The sequence below is a fragment of the Staurois parvus genome, unplaced genomic scaffold, assembly GCF_062004578.1.
Source record: "Staurois parvus isolate SC_StPar_1 unplaced genomic scaffold, SC_StPar_1.0 ptg001134l, whole genome shotgun sequence".
NCBI classification, from domain to species: domain Eukaryota; kingdom Metazoa; phylum Chordata; class Amphibia; order Anura; family Ranidae; genus Staurois; species Staurois parvus.
In genome coordinates, this window is record NW_028318930.1 from 2,143,918 (window position 1) to 2,165,579 (window position 21,662).

A 21,662-nucleotide genomic window follows, 5' to 3' on the forward strand; every position below is an offset into this window, starting at 1 on the left:
AAAATAAATGCAGTTTCCACTCTTTGAAATTTGTTCTTTTATTATATAAACTCAAAAGTCTTGGTTTGACTTGAACACCTCTTGTTAATATGTCCCAGTCTGATATCAGTTAGTGATAGTTGTGGGGAAGAGTAAAACCACTGTTTGGATGATATAAATTCACTACAATGGTGACATAACCCTGGTTGAAATGTCTGCTTTACACTAGGAAATTTCATACTTTTTAAGAGACACTGTCACCTTGTCTATGCAAAGGTAAAATGACATTGACTCCCTTAAAGGGCCCCTATGGGCCAATTACATTGACCTTGCCCATGCTCCTCCACTGCTCCTTCCTCCATTGCAGCCTTGTAATTTTATGTCCTGTAAAATACCTTTCACAGATTGGGCGGGGGGTGGCAGCTGTTTGAGTTACTCACTGCTTTTATGCTTTGTACAGATGTACTCACAAAGGGGGGGGTGGCAATGATGATGTCATCAATGTATCGATAATCCTTTATTCTCCTATGGGGAAGTAAACAAAGTAGGGGAAACCTCTCAAGATAAATTCAACTCATCATCATACAGTGTAATCTGTCTAATACTAAGAAAGATATTTTATGTTAGGGTCATATAAACATTTCTGGATTATAACTGGATAACTTTGTGCCTGTAATGTAGGTTTTTCTTCAGTTTTACAAATTTAAAGTGACTGCAGGTTCAAAGAGGGGGCACTCTCCGCGTGCATTACCGTGATAAAACAAGAATTTATTGTGATAAAAAAAAATTGATACTCACAAACCAATAGGTCATAAAAACAGATAGAGAGCCACAATCAATGGTCCCAGTTAGCAGGGATCCTGTAGTGGAAAGTGGTAAAGCATTTCGGGAGTCGAGGACCCTTCCTCAGAGCTGAGAGTTTTTTTTTTGTGAGAGTGCATGTGAACGACACAGGGCCAATCAGCACTTTCCAGACAGAAGGTCAGGGGTTGTGCAGCTTCATAGGACAGTCAGAGGAGAATGAAAACTTCTCCTACAAGCTTTAACCAGTGCTCAGCCGGACACTGATAGAAGTCACAAGACTGCTATATACTATTGATAAGAAAATGTATTTACCATTTTCTATGTACTAAAATAACTGCATTTCCATGTTCTGTGTACTGTGGGAAACCAGATATAGTGAATGCAGGGTCTGGGGTTTAGTAACACTTCAATTACAGTAGAAAAAAGTAGTAAATGTAGAGATAAATATGATGCAGGTAAATGAAATGTTGCAGTTTGCCAGCCATGATTCCAGACACAAGGGTCCTAACTGCTACAAATCACTTTATGCAACCAAATTTTTATTACATAGACTCCAATTATTGTCAAGGTCTTGCTGGATAAATTCCCTCCACAAGGTTAACACAGCAATGTAAGGCATCCTAATGAATAGTCTATACATGTAGAACAGCTCGCTATTAAGATGCCTGACCTTTGCTTCAACAAAGACTAACTGTTCAGCATGCAAAGTTCTACCAAGTCATTTCAAAGGGAGAAGCATTAGACCCAGCGTGGAAGGATCCAGGGATCACTTTCAGAACCTGCGTCATGGAGAGGCATTAGGATGAAATATTTCTACAAAATGAATTATGTGCCCTCATACATATATGCAGCATTTCCTACTATTGCTTCCATGAAGAGTGTGCCCACCATTTTAATTCTCTTTGCCCCCCCACCCCATTTTTCAGGCTCTGATCATTTTTAAGGGCTTCTCTACATTGATTGTTTTATCTTGCATTTTGTTGATTTTTTTAGTGCATGTATAATAGATGTACCTGAATGGCTGTAGAATGACAGCCACATCATAATGAAAGAATATGTAGGGTGAAGGTCTAATTGATCCAGGGCCCAAACGATCAATGTCACATAAAGCTAATTTTGCCCTAAAAAAAATTCATGTTTACATTTCAATAATAGTTTGGCAGTGCAACAATTTTATGCTTGCATCAATTAGATTTCATTAACACAATATATAAAAACATGTTGATGGGAGGACTATGACGCAGAAGGGAAAAACCAATATACTGTATATGCTGCATATACTGTAAGCAGAAGTTTTATTAATTAATTTCCACGGAATACTTAATAGTTTGTGAAAGTTCTCTGACAATGCAGAAAGGCATTGTAACAATACAGAATATGCCCTTGAGGTGAGGGGTCAATTAAAACAGCTGTCCTGTGCAGTTTTGATTTAGCTTTGCAAATACTTTTCACCTAGGAGTATGCCTGTAATGAAGGTTATTAAGATTCCACATTGCATAGTACCATATGGGCACTGGATGCAAAACGCAGGAACTGATTATGTTGTTTCAATCAGTATTTTGGCAGTGTTGCTATTATTTATTAATTACAGGTACTTATATAGTGCCATCAATTTTCATATATATTGCACATTCACATCAGTCCCTGCCCAAAAGAAGCATACAATCTAAGGTTCCTAACCCACATTCATACATACACATGCTAAGGCCAATTTAGACAGGAGCCAATTAACCAACCAGCATGTCTGTGGAGTGTGAGAGTAAAACAGAGTACCCGGAGGAAACCCATACAGGCACAGGGAGAACACACAAACTCCAAGCAGATAGTGCCATGGTTGAGATTTGAAGCAATGACCCTAGTGCTGCTAGGCAAAGGTGCTAACCTTTTTGCCACCGTGCTGCTATTGCTTCCATTAAAATGAATTTCTAGCTAGGCTTGAACCTTGCATACCCTCCTAAACCACTTGCCCTCCAGAGGATTTACCCCCATTCCTGACCAGGCCATTTTTTGCGTTATGGTGCTGCGTTAGTTTAACTGACAATTGCGCAGTCATGCAACATTGCACCCAAATGAAATTTATGTCCGGTGTTTCCCACAAATGGAGCTTTCTTTTGGTCATATTTGGCCACCTCTGCGGTTTTTATTTTTTGTGCTATAAACAAAAAAAATTGATGTTTGAGAAAAAAACAATATTTTTGACTTTTTGCTATTAAACATGTCCAGTAAAAAAAATTACAAAATCAAATTTCATCATACATTTAGGCCAAAATGTATTCTGCAACATGTCTTTGCTAAAAAAAAACCCCAACATGTGTAAATTAATTGGTTTACTTGAAAGTTATAGCGTCTACAAATGAAGGTATATAGAATGGGATTTTTTGTATACTAGTAATGGCAGGGATCAGCGACTTATAGCAGGACTGTGGCAGGCATTCTGACACTGGGGGAAACTGACTTGGTGTCACTGACATCCCCAGTGATACTAATACATTGATCAATGCTAATAACTGTACTAATGACACTAGGCAGGAAGGGGTGAACATCTGGGATGATCAAAGGATTAACTGTGTGCTGTGTGGTGTGTGTGCACGGCAGCGCTGGTAGGGGGCGAGCACACCCCCCACCCGGAAATGCAAAATTACATATATATATATATATACATATGTGATTTTGCGTAGCCCTGCAGCAGTATTTCTGCTATAGGGAGGAGGGTAAGTGGTTAAAACAGTATGTCATGATGTGTGTATGTAGCCTTTTCATTCAGTACACTTTTTAAATACCCTTTTAATATTAAAATAATTAGCTGACATCTTTTTGATGTTAAAGGAGTATGAAACCCAAAACCAAAAATGTATTTTATTGCAGCTTGCCAATCATTAGATGTGGTGGCTATATTACTTTTCTTTTCTCTTTTTTTTAATATTATTATTATACAGGAATTATATAGCGCCAACAGTTTACACAGCGCTTTACAACATAAGGGCAGACAATACAATTACAATACAAATGAATACAGGAGGATTCAGAGGACCCTGCTCGTTAGAACTTACAATCTTAGGCTTTTATCTATTTTCACCTGCTGATCTGACTAGTAACACACTACCTGGGTTAGACTGCATTCACATGAGCACATTTTGTTGCACAGTTTTATGTACGTATCATTACAGTGTTTGAGCTTCAAGTGTTCAAAAAAACACAGTTTACTATGCTTCAGTTTGTTAATGAACACTGAGTGATTGGTACCGATCGCTCATTGGGTTCATTCAGGAAATGAAGGGTCTGGTGAATGTGATGTATTTTCCGAACTCTCCCTCACTCCCCATCCTGAAGGATCCCATCGTGTGCTTGCAGCTGCTGGTGGCAAGGAGAGGAGGGAAGCCGGCAGCACTGTGGGGGTGGGGGGCACACAGGGGAACCTGTGCAGCAGGGAGGGGGAATTGTATGGTGCACAGGGATGGTGATGGGTGAGGCAGGGGGCAATTACTGGAACCAATCCCCTGTATGTTTCTCTCTGTAGCAGCTGGAAGCCAGCAGGAGGGAGAGGAGAAGATGCCAGCTATCAGCTGCTGCAGAGAGAGCCATACAGGGTTGCACCCCCCGCTGTGCCAATCACTCTCCGTGCCCACATCTGATTCCCCCAGCTGCCTGGACCCCCCCTCCTGGCCTGGGCTCCGTACAGGGGGACTGGTGGTACCCCTTTATCCAAAACCCTGCATGGAAGCCTAGATGCTAAATCCAAATTTGGCCAGTATACATTAGTTACTTTGTTTGCTAAATTTGCAAACCTAACTCAATTTGAATCGTTTTGTAAGGACATATAAGGCTTTTATATGGTATTCTGTCTCAATAAATACCCTGCACATTTAATATGAACTGATGAAAGCATGTAAATGTACACAATCATTTTTTTTTCATATTTTTTTTTTTAACAAATCAGTGTTTTGCACATACTAGTGCATTCTCAACCAGGGTTCCCTGGAACTATGGAATTCCTCCAGAGGTTGCCAATGGTTCTTTGAGCTGTGGCAAACTGACCTTCCATAGGATGGTGCTTGCATACTTCCAGGGCCCACACCACTTGGCAAAGCTAGTAGCATGACACCAATGATTTTTTTTTCTGTCTGTATAGGAGGCATTCTGCCTATGAGCCATCAATATAAAGTGTATTTTTCCCACTGACCATCAACAAATTGGTTTCAGCAGGGGTTCCCCAAAACCTGAATATAATTTCAAGGGTTCTTCCAAGGTAAAAAAGTTGAGAAAGGCTGCTCTAGTGCTTTCTTCAAGCATTATGCCTCTTTCTATGTGTGAAGCAAATGCACAGAGAGAGAAGCACAGTGACAGCTGCAGTTGGATGAGTTTTTTTGGTTTTGCCTAGTGTGAGCCTGGGTTCACATATATGCGGTGCGGTATATCGCATGTGATTCGCACAGGAACTGCACTACATTCCTGTGCAAATCACATGCAATTTGTGTGCGGTGCAATTTGAGCCATACATTTTCAATGGCTCTAATCACACCACACCCGCACCAAAAACTTGCAGGATCCTTTTATTGGTCTGCACAAGAATCGGATCACATGGGTATTCAAACCTATGCGATCCGATTAAGCACATTGCACTGCATTTTGCAGACAGCTTTCAGGGCATTGTTAACTTAATATACACACCCGCAGCAGTTCGCATGAACAGGGTACGATTCTGATGCGGTGCAGAATTCGCACAGAAAACGCTGCAAATTCCGCACTGCATCAGTATGAACCAGGGCTAAAGGTCAGAATCCTTGTCAGGTTCTTTTAGCTACCTATTTCACATAAATGTTGCACAATTAGCAGATTACCTATAAATTGTGAGCACTTGTAGTGACCAAAGAGAGTAATTAAGTAAAATCTAAAAAGAATTGACACGCTATGTAAGTACCTGTAATAAATAATAATAGTTGAATATATTTTAATTAGAAAGTGTACAAATAAAACATTCACAGCGTGTATAGACCACGAAAAAAAAAGTAATTGAAACAATGAATTACATCCATGGGCAGAGTCTGTCTGAAAATTCAATGACAAGGTTCTAATGTAATCCATATGGACGGAGTAATACAACTTAAGGTGGGAATACACGATTAGAAAATCGACCGATCGGTCATCCGACAACCGAGAGGCGTTCGTTCGTTGGTCAGAATTGTGGCCCACATTAAGCAATCTACAAAAAAAAAATTGTTCGTCGAGCAATACGTAGTGTTGGCGTCTTCCATACAAGTGGAAGTGATGCAGTGTGAGTGTGACCTTGTAGCCACACCCTTCCGGCCAGAACAAGTGATATACACAACAATTAACCGATTCCCGCATGGCCTATGGCCAAATGGCGGCCGGCAAAAACACTTACTGTTCCGGGTGGACGCCATATGGCGTCCTTTTGGGCATGTGCAGTTTGTGCGCCTGCAGAGCCACGCAGCAGCGCGATCTGTCACCGGCCGTGTACCTCGGACACGGCCGATGACAGATCTGAGTACCGGCCCCATTGACCAATCACAGCAGGTCACATGACAGTTGTATACAATGGATGGCTTCATTCATGCCATTCATTGTATACTTGTGTGTCTAGCTGTGGTCACAGCGATCACATGCACAAGCTGGGCCAATCACAGCCCAGCTGTGTCATGTGATTAGCTGTGGCCAAATCACAGCTAAGCACAAAAAAAAAACAAAAAAAAAAACCCTGAGTAAATCGATGTCATTCAGGTAAATGCTTGCTTATAGCAAAGTAATTCTTTGCTATAAGCAAATTGTGTATAAAAAAAAAAATACTGATCACTTCCCCAAAGTAGTACAATGTTACTATGGTACCATTGTACTACTTTGGTCATAGTGAAATATGAAAAAAAAAATCTTAAAAAAAGAAAACAAATGTAATAAAAAATTAAAAATAATAAAAAAAAAATAATTATATTTTTTTTTCATACTGTCACCAGTCTCCCTGTTCACCGCCATGCCAGTTATATGATGACGCTGTACTGAACTGGTGACAGTATGTAAAAAAAAAATAGTGAAAATTATTTTTTTAATTTTTTAATTTTCCGAAAAGTTATGACAAAAAAAATACAACTTCAAAAGCCTCGCCATGCCTCTTATGAAGTACGTCGGACTGTCTACTCTGCAGAAAGGGGTCATTTGGGGGATTTCTATACTGTTCTGACATTCTTGGACCTCAAGAAATTAGATTGGCTGTCAGTACTTCAGGATTGATCAATATTCAGATCTATCTTATAGTTTGTGAACTCTATAACTTTCCTACAAACTAAGAAAATACATCCTAATTTGGGTTATTTTCACCAAAGACATGTAGCAGAATACATCTTGGCCTAAATATATGAAGAACAATTATTTATTTGCAAACTTTTATAACAGAAACAAAGAAAATCGTGTTTTTATTCAAAAATAAAAATTGTTAATTTAGCAAAAAATAAAAACCCCAGTGGTGATTAAATACCACCTAAAGAAAGCTCTAGTTGTGTGAAGAAAATGATAAAATTTTAGTTTGGGTACAATGTTGTATGACCGCGCAATTGTCATTCAAAGTGTGAGAGCGCTGAAACCTGAAAAATGGTCTGGGCAGGAAGGGGGTAAAAGTGCCCAGTATATAAATGGTTAACAGCAATGAGTATAATATAGTTTATTACATGACCTATATACATAAATAGTGATACATAAAATATAATATGCATCATTCTGGTTTCATTATCTCATTAGGCCATTCTACTTTTAACATTTGGACTTTTCCTTCGTGTTTACAAAGATTCTGTGGACATAAATATCTGGGTCATCTTCTGTTTCCGCTCATGCGCAATAGCGCTTGATAGATTTTTTTCGTACGACCGTCATACCACCACATAGAAAATTGGTTGTTCGTATGTGACAAAATTTTTCACTGTTGTTTAACTGGATTTTTTCATTCACAATGTGGTTATTGGTTAAAACATCCTGCTCAGCAAAGAAGAGAAAATTGTTCGATAAGTGGTACTGCAAAATTTTTCATACAATTTTCTTATCGTGTGTGAGGACCAGAAGTATTTGAACATCCTGTGATTTTGCAAGTTCTCCCACTTAGAAATCATGGAGGGTCTGAAATTCACATTGTAGGTGCATTCCCACTCTGAGAGACAGAATTAAAAAAACAAAATTCAGGAAATCTCATTGTATGATTTTTAAAGAATGTATTTGTCTTGCACTGCTGAACATAAGTATTTGAACACCTGAGAAAATCAGTGTTAATATTTGGTACAGAAGCCTTTGTTTGCAATTACAGAGGTCAAATGATTTCTAAGTGGGAGAACTTGCAAAATCGCAGGGTGTTCAAATACTTCTGTTCCTCACTGTATGCCCAGCCCAATCAGGGTCATGCGTAATAAATGTGATCCAAACAGAGTACACTTATAGTACAATCTACGTTTTAAAACGTAATATAAATGTAATGGAAAGGAAAGAAAGGAAGAAAGAAAGAGAATAGAACGAGGAGTGTGGAGGAATCAGGGGCAGCCCAACGGAATTACACGTATGTTGTAACTAATGTAATAATATGAGGGTCAGTGATGCACACCTTAATTCTGAGCTACACGCAGTTTTTGTTTTAGGGGTTCAGAGGAGGAATAAACGATCCAAGCCGTCCATAGAGCAAGAAACTTTTCTGAGGTTTCCCATTCTTGGGCGATGAGTTCCTCCACTCTCATATGCAGCCACCACATCTAATGATTGGTAAGTTGCAGTGTATGACATTTTTGGTTTTGGGTTAAATACCCTTTAAATGACAGGCTGGAGTTGTGCCTAGAACCCCCCCCCCAAAGCCAATTGCTTCCCCACACTGAATGCTCTGCATGCCTGCTGAATCATACTGTACAGACAGCTGCACTTTCCCTCTTCTTGCAGCTTTGTAAATGTATTAGTAAATGTACTGCCCAGCTACATCATGATTGGGTCAGCAGGGGGCCCAGCGAGGCGGGAGAGGCTGCCTGTACCATTCCCCTGTCTTCTAATTAGCTTAAATTGTCCATTGGGATCTTCAATATCTCCCAATGCAACCAGAGTTGATGGCGGGGCTGGGGTTGTGGCTGCCTCCTTGACTCCCCCACAGACTCCTTCAATCTGGCTGATCTTGAAGTTGAAGGTAGAGGGGAGGTGTGGACACAGGAGCCCAGACAGTCTTCCATCACCAATCATGGGGTAGGTGACTGAGCACACTGTCACTATTACACTGTCACTGTCAACTCTAACCTGCCACTATACGCCCTAACCTGCCACTATACCGTCTTAACCTGCCACTATACTGCCCTAACCTGCCACTATACCGTCCTAACCTGCCACTATACCGTCCTAACCTGCCACTATACCGCCCTAACCTGCCACTATACCATCCTAACCTGCCACTATACCGTCTTAACCTGCCACTATACCGCCCTAACCTGCCACTATACCGTCTTAACCTGCCACTATACCGCCCTAACCTGCCACTATACCGTCCTAACCTGCCACTATACCGCCCTAACCTGCCACTATACCGTCTTAACCTGCCACTATACCGCCCTAACCTGCCACTATACCGTCCTAACCTGCCACTATACCGTCCTAACCTGCCACTATACCGCCCTAACCTGCCACTATACTGTCCTAACCTGCCACTATACCGTCTTAACCTGCCACTATACCGCCCTAACCTGCCACTATACCGCCCTAACCTGCCACTATACCGTCCTAACCTGCCACTATACCGTCCTAACCTGCCACTATACCGCCCTAACCTGCCACTATACCGTCCTAACCTGCCACTATACCGCCCTAACCTGCCACTATACCGCCCTAACCTGCCACTATACCGTCCTAACCTGCCACTATATTGTCCTAACCTGCCACTATACCGCCCTAACCTGCCACTATACCGTCCTAACCTGCCACTATACCATCTTAACTTACCACTATACCGCCCTAACCTGCCACTATACCGTCCTAACCTGCCACTATACCGCCCTAACCTGCCACTATACCGTCCTAACCTGCCACTATACCGCCCTAACCTGCCACTATACCGCCCTAATCTGTCACTATATTCTGTAATCTGACGCTATACTGCCGTAATCTGACATTATACCACATTAATGTGATACTATACTGCTGTAGTCTGACACTATACTGTCCTAATATGACACTATACTGCCCTAATCTGACACTCTGTTGGGTGCCCTGCCAACGGTAACCCCTGTCCTCTGCCAAAGGTGACTCATGTACTCTGCCAAAATTACCCCTGTCCTCCGCCCTGCCAGCAGTGGCTCCTGTCCTCTACCCTGCCAGTTGTGACCCCTGTCCTCCGCCCTGCTGACCCCTGTCCTCAGCTCTGCTGTCCCTTATCCTCATCTCTGCTGATCCCTGTACATTGCCCTACAAACTAATGGCCTCTGTACACTGTCCTACCAAACTGTTGACCTTTGCCCTGCTGACCCCCTTTACAGTGCCCTGCAGTCCTCTCATCTTCTGCCCCCCTGACATTTTTTTATTGCACCCCCACATTAGAGAAGCTAGATCCAGCTCTGTCTCCACCTCTTCTCCTTCTCCAAAAGAAAACCATTTGGTAATTTATAGGCTTGGGGCTATAAGCTCTATATGCTATCCTTCAGGTGGAAGTGGGGCTTACCTCTGCATTTAAGCCATCAGCCAGCTTCAGTGCAGAATAATTCACTGCTGTCTAACTTAAGCACCGACAGTTGTTTGATGAATTCAAGAAACAAATCCCTAAATGTTGCATGAAGAATGTGAGATGTAGTCCCTTAATGTATGACTGCCAGTCTGCGCAGCTAGATGTGGTCAAGACAGATATTGGTAAAAATTAGACAGCATTAAAGTCAGCAGATGGCTCAGATGTAGCAAGTGCAGCCCCTTTTACTTAAAGCAAACAGTTGTGCTTGCCATACACAGTGTGTACAGGGCCTACTGGAGATTCCCCCAGTAAGACCATTATTTGAAAAACTCCAGGAATGCCAATATGTAGAGAAGCCATTGATGAGAAAGAACATTCTGGAAGGATTATATAGCAGTTAGTCGGGATAAGCTTTCAGGAGGAACTTCTGCGAGTCACCAAGAAAAGAGACGTTGTGGTTGGCCTGCCCTGTCAACCGTTCCCTTACACCTCCTACAATGAACAGACAATTTTAAGAAAATGCCAATGATAACCCATATGGAAGAAAAATATATCTGAAATATATTTTAAAAATATTCTTCTCAAATATATTGCCATATATTTGAAATACTACAATTTTGACCATATTCAATAAATTTCAAAATATATTTCAATAAATATATATATATATATATATATATATATATATATGTGTGTGTACTGCATGTTGAAATACGTTTTTATTACAAAATATATGAAAAATATTTTAAAAAATGCATTTCTAATATACTGTATGTATTTAAAAATACAAATCTACATTTTTGGAATGCATTTACAAATATATGTAAAATATATGTTAAAATTACTTTTTTATATGTTAAAAAAAATCTGAAGAATATATTTAAAAAAAAAATATTTTTTAAATATATTCTTCAGATTTTTTTAACATATAAAAAAGTAATTTTAACATATATGTTTACATATATTTGTAAATGCACTCCAAAAATGTAGATTTGTATTTTTAAAGACATACAGTATTTTAGAAATGTATTTTTAAAAATATTTTTCATATATTTTGTAATAAAAACGCATTTCAAAATGCAGTGTGTGTATATACAGTATATATATATATATATATATATATATATATAAATATATTTTGAAATATATTGAATATGGTCAAATTTGTAGTATTTCAAATATATGGCTATATATTTGTAAAATATATTTCAAATGTATTTTTCTTCCATGTGGGAATGACTATCTATACAGTGTGTAGCTTCTGTCAGTGCCACAACAATACTATATGTTGTCTGCATAATGCAATACCTTAATATATGGTTGATAGTAATGACACTAAAAAGACTTCCAGAATAAATGCCCTACTGTATGAATATTTTACATGCCTGTACACATAGTCATGTAATATGTGTTCAAATTAACCTGTCTATATGTTCACAAAAATGCTTTTATTTGTTTCAGAACCACCCAGCAGCCCAGAAAATATTTCATTGGATGCTGTCGATGATACCTCTCTAGGCTTGAGATGGAAAGCTCCTGAGAAGGAAGGAACTTTCCCCATTGATGGCTACCTGCTTGAGTACCAAAAAGATGGAAGTAAGTTAATAAACATTTTCTCAACATCTATAACAGGGGTGTTCAACCTGCAGCTCATGGGCCACATGTGGCCCAAGACGGCTGTGAATGTGGCCCAAAACAAAATCATAAACTTACTTCAAAATTTTTGATTTTTAAAAAAGTTTTTGTAAAAATGTGTTTATACTTAGCAAACACCTGAAAGTGTCTTTTTATTGTAAGTTGTATCTTCCCAAAGAAAACTCTTCCATTCTTCCAAATCACACCTACTTTCAAGGATGAAGCACACGAACGGAAAAATTGGAACCAAAATGATTGATCTGATGAGCACCTTGAAATTAATTAAGAATTGCTACTCCATCCATCCAACCAGATGTGATCGTTAACTTGTGATCTGCTCGACTTTTTCTGCTCATCAGCTGTTGTTAGTGTATTTTATGTGTTGCCCAAGACAATTCCTCCTCTTCCAATGTGGCCCGGGGAAAGCCAAAAGATTGGACATGATCCATGATCTATAAGAAATGATTTGATATAGGATATCTGAATATGGAATAAACATAACAAACATTGATATTGCTCTCCTGCTTTGATATTAACACTGCCTGAGGCCCTGTGAAATAAAATGGTTGTAGTTTAAATTTTTTTATGTCTCACAATAATTGTGCGACTGTTTCTCAAACCTATATTTTCAGGAAAAAAGTACACATGAATTTACACATAAAACACAATATATTATACAATTTTTGGAAAAAATGTATGCACAACACTATACTGTTGTGAAGGATCGTCCTACAAACATCACAGTTCACATCTTAGCTAATTTACTTATTTACCAAGGAGACTTGAACAGGAAACAGAACAGGGTCTACAAATGTAAAAACACCCCTAGTTTGACTATAAAGGCTCCTTTTACATGGCATTCAGTCTAGATCTGTTTGTCAGTTTTTCAGATGGATCCAGACTGAACCACAATGTATGTATATAGGTGGCAGATGTAAGTGGATGATCATGCATTTAAGCCTAAATCCGTGTCTGTCCAGGTCTGTTTTTTTTTTAAATGGAACAAGGCTGCATCATTTACCATTTAGACAGATCTGAACATATGTAAATGTTTACCATCCATTTAACCACTAGCCTACAGGGCACTTATACCCCCTTCCTGCCCCGGTCAATTTCCAGCTTTCAGCGCTGTCACACTTTGCATGACAATTGCGCGGTCATGCAACACTGTACCCATATGAAATTTTTATCATTTTTTTGTGACAGATAGAGCTTTATTTTGGTGGTATTTAATCACCTCTGAGTGTTTTATTTTTTCTTAAACAAACCAAAAACCACTGAAAATTTTGAAAAAAAATGTTTTTTCTTAGTTTTTGTTATAAAATTTTGTAAATAAGTGATTTTTCTCCTTCACTGATGTGCGCTAATGAGGCTGCACTGATGGGCACTGATAGGCCGCACTGATGGACACTGAGAGGTGGCACTGATGGGCACTGATGAGGAGGCACTAGTAGGTGGCACTGATGGGCATTGACAGGCATCACTGATGGGCACTGAAAGGCAGCACTGATACATGGCACTGATAGGCAGCACTGATAGGCGGCACTGACTGGCACTAATAGGCGGCACTAACTGGTACTGATAGGCGGCACTGACTGGCACTGTTAGGCGGCATTGACTGGCACTGTTAGACGGCACTGACAGGCACTGATAGGCGGCACTGATGCGCACCGATAGGCAGCACTGACTGGCACTGATAGGCGGCACTGACTCGCACTGATAGGTGGCACTGATTGGCAGCACTGATAGGCGGCACTGACTGGCACTGATAGGCACTGATAGGTGTCACTGATTGGCAGCACTGATAGGTGGCACTGATTGGCATTGATAGGTGGCACTGACTGGCACTGATGGGTGACACTGAAAGGCAGCTCAGATGGGCACTGATATGTGGCATTGATGTGCACTTGTGTGCACTGATATGTGGCACTGATGTGACACTGATGGGCACTGGCATGAGGCACTGACATAAGGCACTGATGGACACTGACAGGTGGCACTGCTGGGGCTACACTGATCATCAGGGCACACTGATCATCAGTGCCCTGATGATCAGTGTACATGTCCCCTCCGCGGAAAGCCGATTACCGTCTCTCCTCTCCTCTCGAGCTTTCAGCGTGACAGCTCGAGAGGAGAGAAATTCTGATAACTGGCATTTCCCTGTTTACATGTGATCAGCTGTGATTGGACACAGCTGATCACATGACCGAGCCGACATCTTTGGCTCTTCCGTGATCGGTGATCCGCTGTGTCCCTCGGACAGACTCTCCGTCTCAACCCGATAGAACCCGATAGAACACCTTTGGGATGAATTGGAACGGAGACTGCAAGCCGTGCCTTCTCGTCCGGCATCAGTGCCTGACCTCACAAATGCACTTCTGGAAGAATGGTCAAACATTCCCATAGACACACTCCTAAACCTTGTGGACAGCCTTCCCAGAAGAGTTGAAGCTATTATAGCTGCAAAGGGTGGGCCAAGTCAATATTGAAAACTATGGACTAAGACTGGGATGCCAATAAAGTTCATGTGTGTGTGTAAAGGCAGGAGTCCAAATACGTTTGGCAATATAGTGTATGTTCCTGACTGGCTCACCAGGCAGTAGACCCACAAGGCAACAGGGTTCCAGTGTGGCCAAATAACACTTATCGACTTAGTCCCATGGTCCCTTGTATGATACAGATACCCAGTGTTGGGTCTGCACTGCTCAAGGTCCCCGCACACACAGCAGCTCAGCCTCTCAACCTTCTGGGGTATTTGGATGCAGACACCCCTGGTAGCAGGTCCTCACTCACTGGCTCCAACCTTAAGCTCCATTCACACTTCACAATTTTGAATAGTGTACAATCACAGCATGTGTTTGAATACCATTATCCTTCAATGGCACCCAAACGTGATGCGATTCGTGAATGTCGCATGACAGGATTGTGAAGCAGACTGCTCCATTAAAAATCGCATAAACCTTGCCACCTGAAAAGGAGCAGAAGCTTCTTTTCAGGCGACAAATGCAAATAGGGCAGCCCATTCAAGTGAATGGGCTGCCCTATGCAACACACAGAATCCCGTGAAAATTGTGCTGTTAAAATTATGTAGTGGGAACTCTTGTTGATAATGAGAATGGGCCTTAGACTACCTTTAGTATCTTGCAGAATCCCTCAAAAATGTTCTGTCTGCCCTCCTAGTTGTGGCCATTACTGTCTTCAGCTCCATTCATTTTGATTGCAATCCCACCCCTGGACTACATTTCCACTAATTCTTTGCAGTATATCATACAGGAGGGAGGGGGAGCGCTGTCCTCTGTTCTCTTCCCTATGTAACACTGCTGCTGCCAGAAGAGAGATGGGCAGAGGGAGAGCAGACATACATGCTGCCCTCTGTGTCTCCTGTACAGTGGTAGGTGCAAGAGAGCAGGCAGCGGAGCTCAGCCTGCTCTCCAACAACACAGCCATGGGGTGGGGACACAACTCACCCTGTCACTACCAAGAATAACAGCTCTGTACAGCAGCGGCTTCAATGACAGGAGGTCAAGCAGAGTGGATGGAATCTGCACATCTGGTGCAGCGTGTGACACTCGGCTCAGCTACACCAATCCTCACAAGGTGATTAGGGTGTGCCCAGGCACAACCGGCGCACCTCGTGCGCACGCCTATGACTGAATGGATGACGCTCATGTGGCCTAAATTATTGGACTGGATGAATATTTCCACTTGTATAAAAGCATTAAAGCCCAACTCCAGGAAACCTGAAACCCATTGTCAGGGAGCAAGAAGATCGCCGCAGCACATGAATCTGCGCATGTGCAGGATCCCAACAAGGCATACAGGCAGGAGGGCACTAGGACCCAGGCTCGCCTGTCACCAATGACGGCACCGGCAGGCACTAGGACCCAGGCGCGTCTGTCGGCGCTGGGCAAGCTATTTAAAGAGCACCTAGGTGCTCATTCAGTGCTGACTGGTCTTCAGCTCTCCCTGTGTCCTGCTTGTTTCCTGTGCGATTTCCTTTGGTTCTGACCCGGCTTGTTCCTGACCCGACTCTGAGTACTCTCCTGCCCCCCCGGTTCCTGACTTCAGCTCTGTTCCTGACTCTGGCATTTCCTCCTGATTCTGTACCGCACTGCCCGACTGTTATGACCCTGACTATCCTACGACTCCGTTCCAGTCCTGTGTCCTGGCTACGTACCTGGCTCTGCTGTGCATCTGGCAATCCACTCTACCTGCCTGGTCTATCTCCATAGTACCCAAATCAGAGGATATCCTGCTTATCAAGGTCATCATCTGCAAGAGACGCAAGCAAAACCCTGGCGCTCTTGTCCCCCTGGTCCTTAGACGCCCTCTGTTCCAACCTCAGTGGGCTCAGGATTAGTGACACAAGTGAGGCCGACCTTGTCAATTCAGTCTCCCATCAGGTACGTGACACCCATACTGCTAGGGTTAACTGTTTGTTTAGTCTATGCTATGTATTAGTCTAGCTATGAAAATCACTTACCTGATCCTCCATTTCACCTGCAGACGGTGCTCTCCACCTATGCTCTAGCAGAGGACCATCCCTTGTCATCCTCACATCTAATGCAAGACTATGGATCTTGTATCAGGCTTGAGTGCTAGAACATGGGGGAGAAGATAGAGACCAGTAAACCTATTTTTTTAGGCCCCCTAGACCTAAACAAACAGTTGACTCTTGCAGAGCAGGTGCAGCCCCACTGAAAGAGAGAGTTCTCAAGTGTTAGGGACCAGCCGGTGGTAGCCTCTAGCGTTCCACAGACCAGAATTCCCCAGGGCGCGGAATCTAAGTACCGACCTGCTTGTTCACCAGAGCCCCTGATGGTGGGGATGGACTTGGAACAAGCCGAGACCAGGTCAGGACCCCTGGGTGCAGCCAGCCGTGGTAGAGGCACCTGTCGGTGGTATGCAGCAGGTGAGAGTCTGATGTGAGGAAGCAGAGTAAGCGAGGTCAGACAGGCCGGGTCGGTAACAGTGGAGCAGGTCAGTACAAACGGCAGGCAGAAGAATACACGGGTCACGGTCCAGGTTTGGCAACAGGGGATCAAAGGTGTAGGAACAGGCAGGAGAATGGTCAGGCAAGCCAGGGGTCAGAGCAGGAGAAGTCAGCAAATCAGAATCAGGCAGGGTCAGCAGAAAAGTAAACTCACAGAACACAGGAAAGACCATACAGCAACTAAGCACTGTCAGAATCCATTTAAATAGGGCGCCCTGCGCTCCTATTGGTGCCAGGTGCGCGTCCGCTATCGCGAGTGCACATGCGCGAGCGCCACTGCCGTCGCGGATGCCCAGGTCCTAGCACCCGCACGCCAGTGCGCCTCGACACATCGCGCATGCGCAGACCCACGTGCCGCGATCCGGCTTGAGATCCCTGACATCAAGTTTCCTGGAGTTCAGCTTTTAAGTAATTAGCAAATTTTTTCTTGTCAAACAATGCAAAAGTACCATTACTCATAGTGAGACTATCTGGTCATCTAGAGGTGAATACAATTACAGTGACTTCAGCCAGTCACTAAAGCTGTGATACTAAAAAATCTGGTTGTGCTAATGGAAATAGTGGTCAACAATATCTAAAAACTGAAGAATGCAGCATTTATTATCACTTTGGTATTACCAATATGAAAGCATTAACCTTAAAGCGGAGTTCCACCTGAAAAAAAAAAAGTAAGCAGCTACAAAAACTGTAGCTGCTGACTTTTATAATACAGACACTTACCTGTCCCTTGTTCCAGCAGTGTCCTCACCTTCGCTGGTTTCACCAGCCATCTTCTCTCCCTGGCACTGGCATCTTCAGTGTGGGCACCCGGCTGCACAGCGCTGCTCTTTGTGAATGGCTCTGTAATCTACTGGGATCTGTCACGTGCCCCAGAAGACTATGGGGAGGGAGGGGGGGAGGACAACTTCTGCTTCCTATCGCCTTAGGCTACCTTTCAAATTTGGGTACCCACCCCCCCGCTCCCCAAAGGTGCCAATCCTTAATGGGGAGTGGGGGACAAAGACTTAAAGCGGAGCTTCCCCTTTTGAATGGAGCTCTTCTTTAATGCATTAACGGTTTTTTTGCTCCTTACTAGGGATGAGTGAAATCGGGAGTTTTCACTTTGCCGAAATTCCTTCAAAAAATTAAATATATTTTCTTTAAAGAGAAGGCACATTTAATAAATACCTTATTCAGCTCTGTGTATGCAAAGGAGCATGGGGGAGCAAGCTCTTGTCCACAATGGGCATGGTATTGACACAGCCCCAGATGATCCACATTGGCTTGAAATTGAATTGAAAGACAGAGGTTGTCAAACAAATCTGATTTCTTTTTATGAGGAGGTGAGCAAAACCTTGGCCAGAGGGGTGGCGATGGAAGTGGTATACTTGGATTTTGCAAAAGTGTTTGACACAGTTCCCCACACAAGACTAATGTGTAAGGTAAAGTCTACAGGCTTGGAAAAATCCATATGTAAATGGATAGGAAACTGACTTAAAGATCATATTCAGAAAGTAGTTGTTAATGATTCATACTCTGAATGGTCTAGGGTTGTTAGTGGTGTACCCCAAGGTTCAATGTTGTGACCCTATAAACGATATGGGGTCTGGGATTAAAAATCCCATTTCAGTCTTTGCAGATGACACCAAGCTGTGCATTGGAATAACGTCCTTACAGGATGTCTTCAACTTACAAGCCGACCTCAATGCACTGTTTAATTGGGCAACTATGTGGCAAATGAGGTTTAATGTTGATAAATGTAAGGTTATGCACTTGGGGGCTAAGAATATGCATTCATCATACATACTGGGGGGAGTACAACTGGGGGAATCAATGGTGGAGAAGGATCTGGGGGTTCTGGTAGATCACAAGCTTAATAATGGCAGAAAAATCCTCTCTTGTATTAAAAGAGGTATAGACTCCAGAGAGAGATATCATATTACCCCGGTACAAATCATTAGTAACACCTCATCTGGAATATGCAGTTCAGTTTTGGGCACCAATTCACAAAAGAACATTGAGGAACTGGAGAAAGTGCAGAGAAGGGCAACCAAACTAATAAGAGGCATGGAGGAGCTCAGCTATGAGGAAAGATTAGAGGAACTGAATTTATTCTCTCTTGAGAAGAGGAGATTAAGGGTGGATATGATCAACATGTATAAATACATCAGTGGTTCATATAGTGAATTCAGTGTAGCAGAGGCGTAGCTAGGATATTTTGCGCCCGGCGACGAACTATAAAATTGGCACCCCAGCCCCCCTCCCCGTTTAATCACACTTTTTTTGTTACATTGGATAAGGAAAAACAATTAAAATTTTAATGAAACATTGTATTTAAAGAGGCAAATTTATAGAAATTATTTTACATGACTCACTCAGTCACTGTCGTAGACTGGTTTACATAGTCTACAAAAGATTTATTTTTCTTGATTTCACTGTCGCAAACTGGTCAATCGCGTAATCAAAATCTGTTTTTTCCAATGTTTCTCTTTCAACGCTAAGAAGAGCAAGATCGTGCAGGTGTAACCGGCTATACTCAGAATCCGTATGTCGGCTGGCTGCAGTGGCTGGCAGGCAGCATCATCACTGTGGATGGCAGACGTATCAGATGACACGTCTGCTGCAGCCGCTGCAGTGATCTTGTGACCCATTTATTACCCTTGTTCACTTATTATAATGTAACGTTGTAAGCCTCATTTTAGCGCCCCTGTACCTTGGTACATATGTACCCCCCTGCCCCCCCCCCCCTAGCTACGCCTCTGCGGTGTAGAGCTATTCACTCTGAGGTCATCACAGAGGACAAGGGGACACTCTTTACGTCTGGAGGAAAAGAAATTTAATCTCCAAATACGGAAAGTTTTTTTCACAGTAAGAGCTGTGAAAATGTGGAATAGACTCCCTCAAAAATTGCTTCTGGCCAGCTCAGTAATTGCTTTAAAAAAGGCCTGGAATCTTTAATACAGGGCTTAAAATTTGAAGTCCTGAGCTACTAGCCAGGCCTTAGAGTTACTCGCCACCAACAAACACACACAAACAGAGACAACGGTACACACACACAGAAACATGTACACACACGCACAGAGACACATGTACACACACACACACATACAGACACATGTATACACACACACACATACAGACACATGTATACACACACAGGCACGTACAGACACGCATACACACAGATACATGTACATACACAGACATATACATCTTCCCTCTCTCTCTCTCCCCTCTCTCTGTCTATTCCCCCCCCCTCTCTCTCCCCCTCTCTCTCTTCTCTCTCTCTCCCCCCCTTCTTACACCTCTCTCTCTTCTCTCGCTCTTCCCTCTCTCTCCTCCCTCTCCCCCCCTCTCTCCTCTCCCCCCCCTCTCTTCCTTCTCTCTCTCTCTCCTCCCTCTTCACTCTCTCTCTTCTCTCTCTCCCTCTTCCCTCTCTCTCTTCCCGCCCCCCCTCTCTTTCTTCTCTCTATCTCCTCCCCCTCCCTCCCTCTTCTCTCACTCTTCCCCCTCTCTCTCCTTCTCTCTCGCTCTCTCTTCCCTCTCTCTTCTCTCTCTTCTCTCTCCCCCCCTATCTCCCTCTCTCCTCTCTCCCCCCTCCCTCTCTCTTTGTTCTGTCCCCACATGAAGGCGAATGAAGGTATAACTGATAATGGCTGTGTAACTTCCTATCTTCGTATCCAAGCAGTGGAGCAGACCGGACCGGCAGATGCTCAGGTTAGATGGATCCAAACGTATACACGGAAATGAAATCAGCGTGGGTTTATTTGGTCCAAATACAGCGACAAACAGTGATACAATACTGTAAGGTAGTAGAGGTATTGATGCTGTCCTGTGATATCTTTCCTGAGGCTAACTGCTGATCAAAAACTGATGCCTTCACAAGCCCAGGGTATTGAATGTCCTGTCACACAGCTATACAGCACATAAAAAATGGCTGCAGGAAGTGACCAGGACCAAGGCTTGCCTAAAACCACACCCAGCAGAGAAAACACTTACTAGCTATAACAAAGGCATGCAGCATGCAAATTCTGGCCAGCAGATGGCAGCAACAGATCAAGACATAGAAACAAACATGGTGAAATAAGAATTGGTAATACAATGCACAGTTAAATAACAAATATGAGGGGAACAGCACACTCCCCGTCTGAAATTCCATAAGGGATTTCACTAGGACGAATGTCCATAAAATATAAAACAACCTGTAACAAAGAACATGTTAGAATGCAATAAACATAACAATATAGTAGATTCTGAGTTGGGATAGAGAAGAACCACAAAGTTCAAGTTCAGGAGAGTTCACCCAGCAGGAATGTTCTCGATGGGTAGTATCAAAATGAGTTCGTTAATTGGCCTTGCGAACATTTTAAGCTCACCCTTTCTGAAGATCTTCAACTCCACTTTACGGACCTTGCCATCCTTGCTAGGAAGAACCTTTGTAATTAGTCCCATAGGCCAGTCAATCCGTACGATATGTTGCTCCTTCATCAACACGAGGTCACCTTCTTTTAGGTTTGGTTTGTGGTGTTGCCACTTTCTTCTTCCTTGAAGAATATTGAGATACTCCTTTCGCCACCTGTTCCAGAAGTAATC

General features: G+C 42.6%; 1 protein-coding gene and 1 long non-coding RNA gene across 3 annotated transcripts in view; one reads left to right on the forward strand and one right to left on the reverse strand.

Annotated features, from left to right (window-relative positions):
* The window catches only part of MYBPH (myosin binding protein H), a 128,223-nt gene that overhangs the window by 24,148 nt on the left and 82,413 nt on the right, over window positions 1-21,662 (forward strand). Inside the window, exon 2 of the mRNA XM_089659182.1 lies at window positions 11,924-12,058. Within this exon, the coding sequence (XP_089515308.1) occupies window positions 11,924-12,058 (135 nt within the window). The remainder of the gene's footprint in view (window positions 1-11,923; window positions 12,059-21,662) is intronic.
* LOC149439310 (uncharacterized) overlaps window positions 11,808-21,662 on the reverse strand; it is a 57,346-nt gene continuing 47,491 nt past the window's right edge. For both annotated transcript variants that reach the window (XR_016307833.1, XR_016307834.1), the window contains exon 4: window positions 11,808-12,549. This is a non-coding gene — a long non-coding RNA (uncharacterized LOC149439310). The remainder of the gene's footprint in view (window positions 12,550-21,662) is intronic.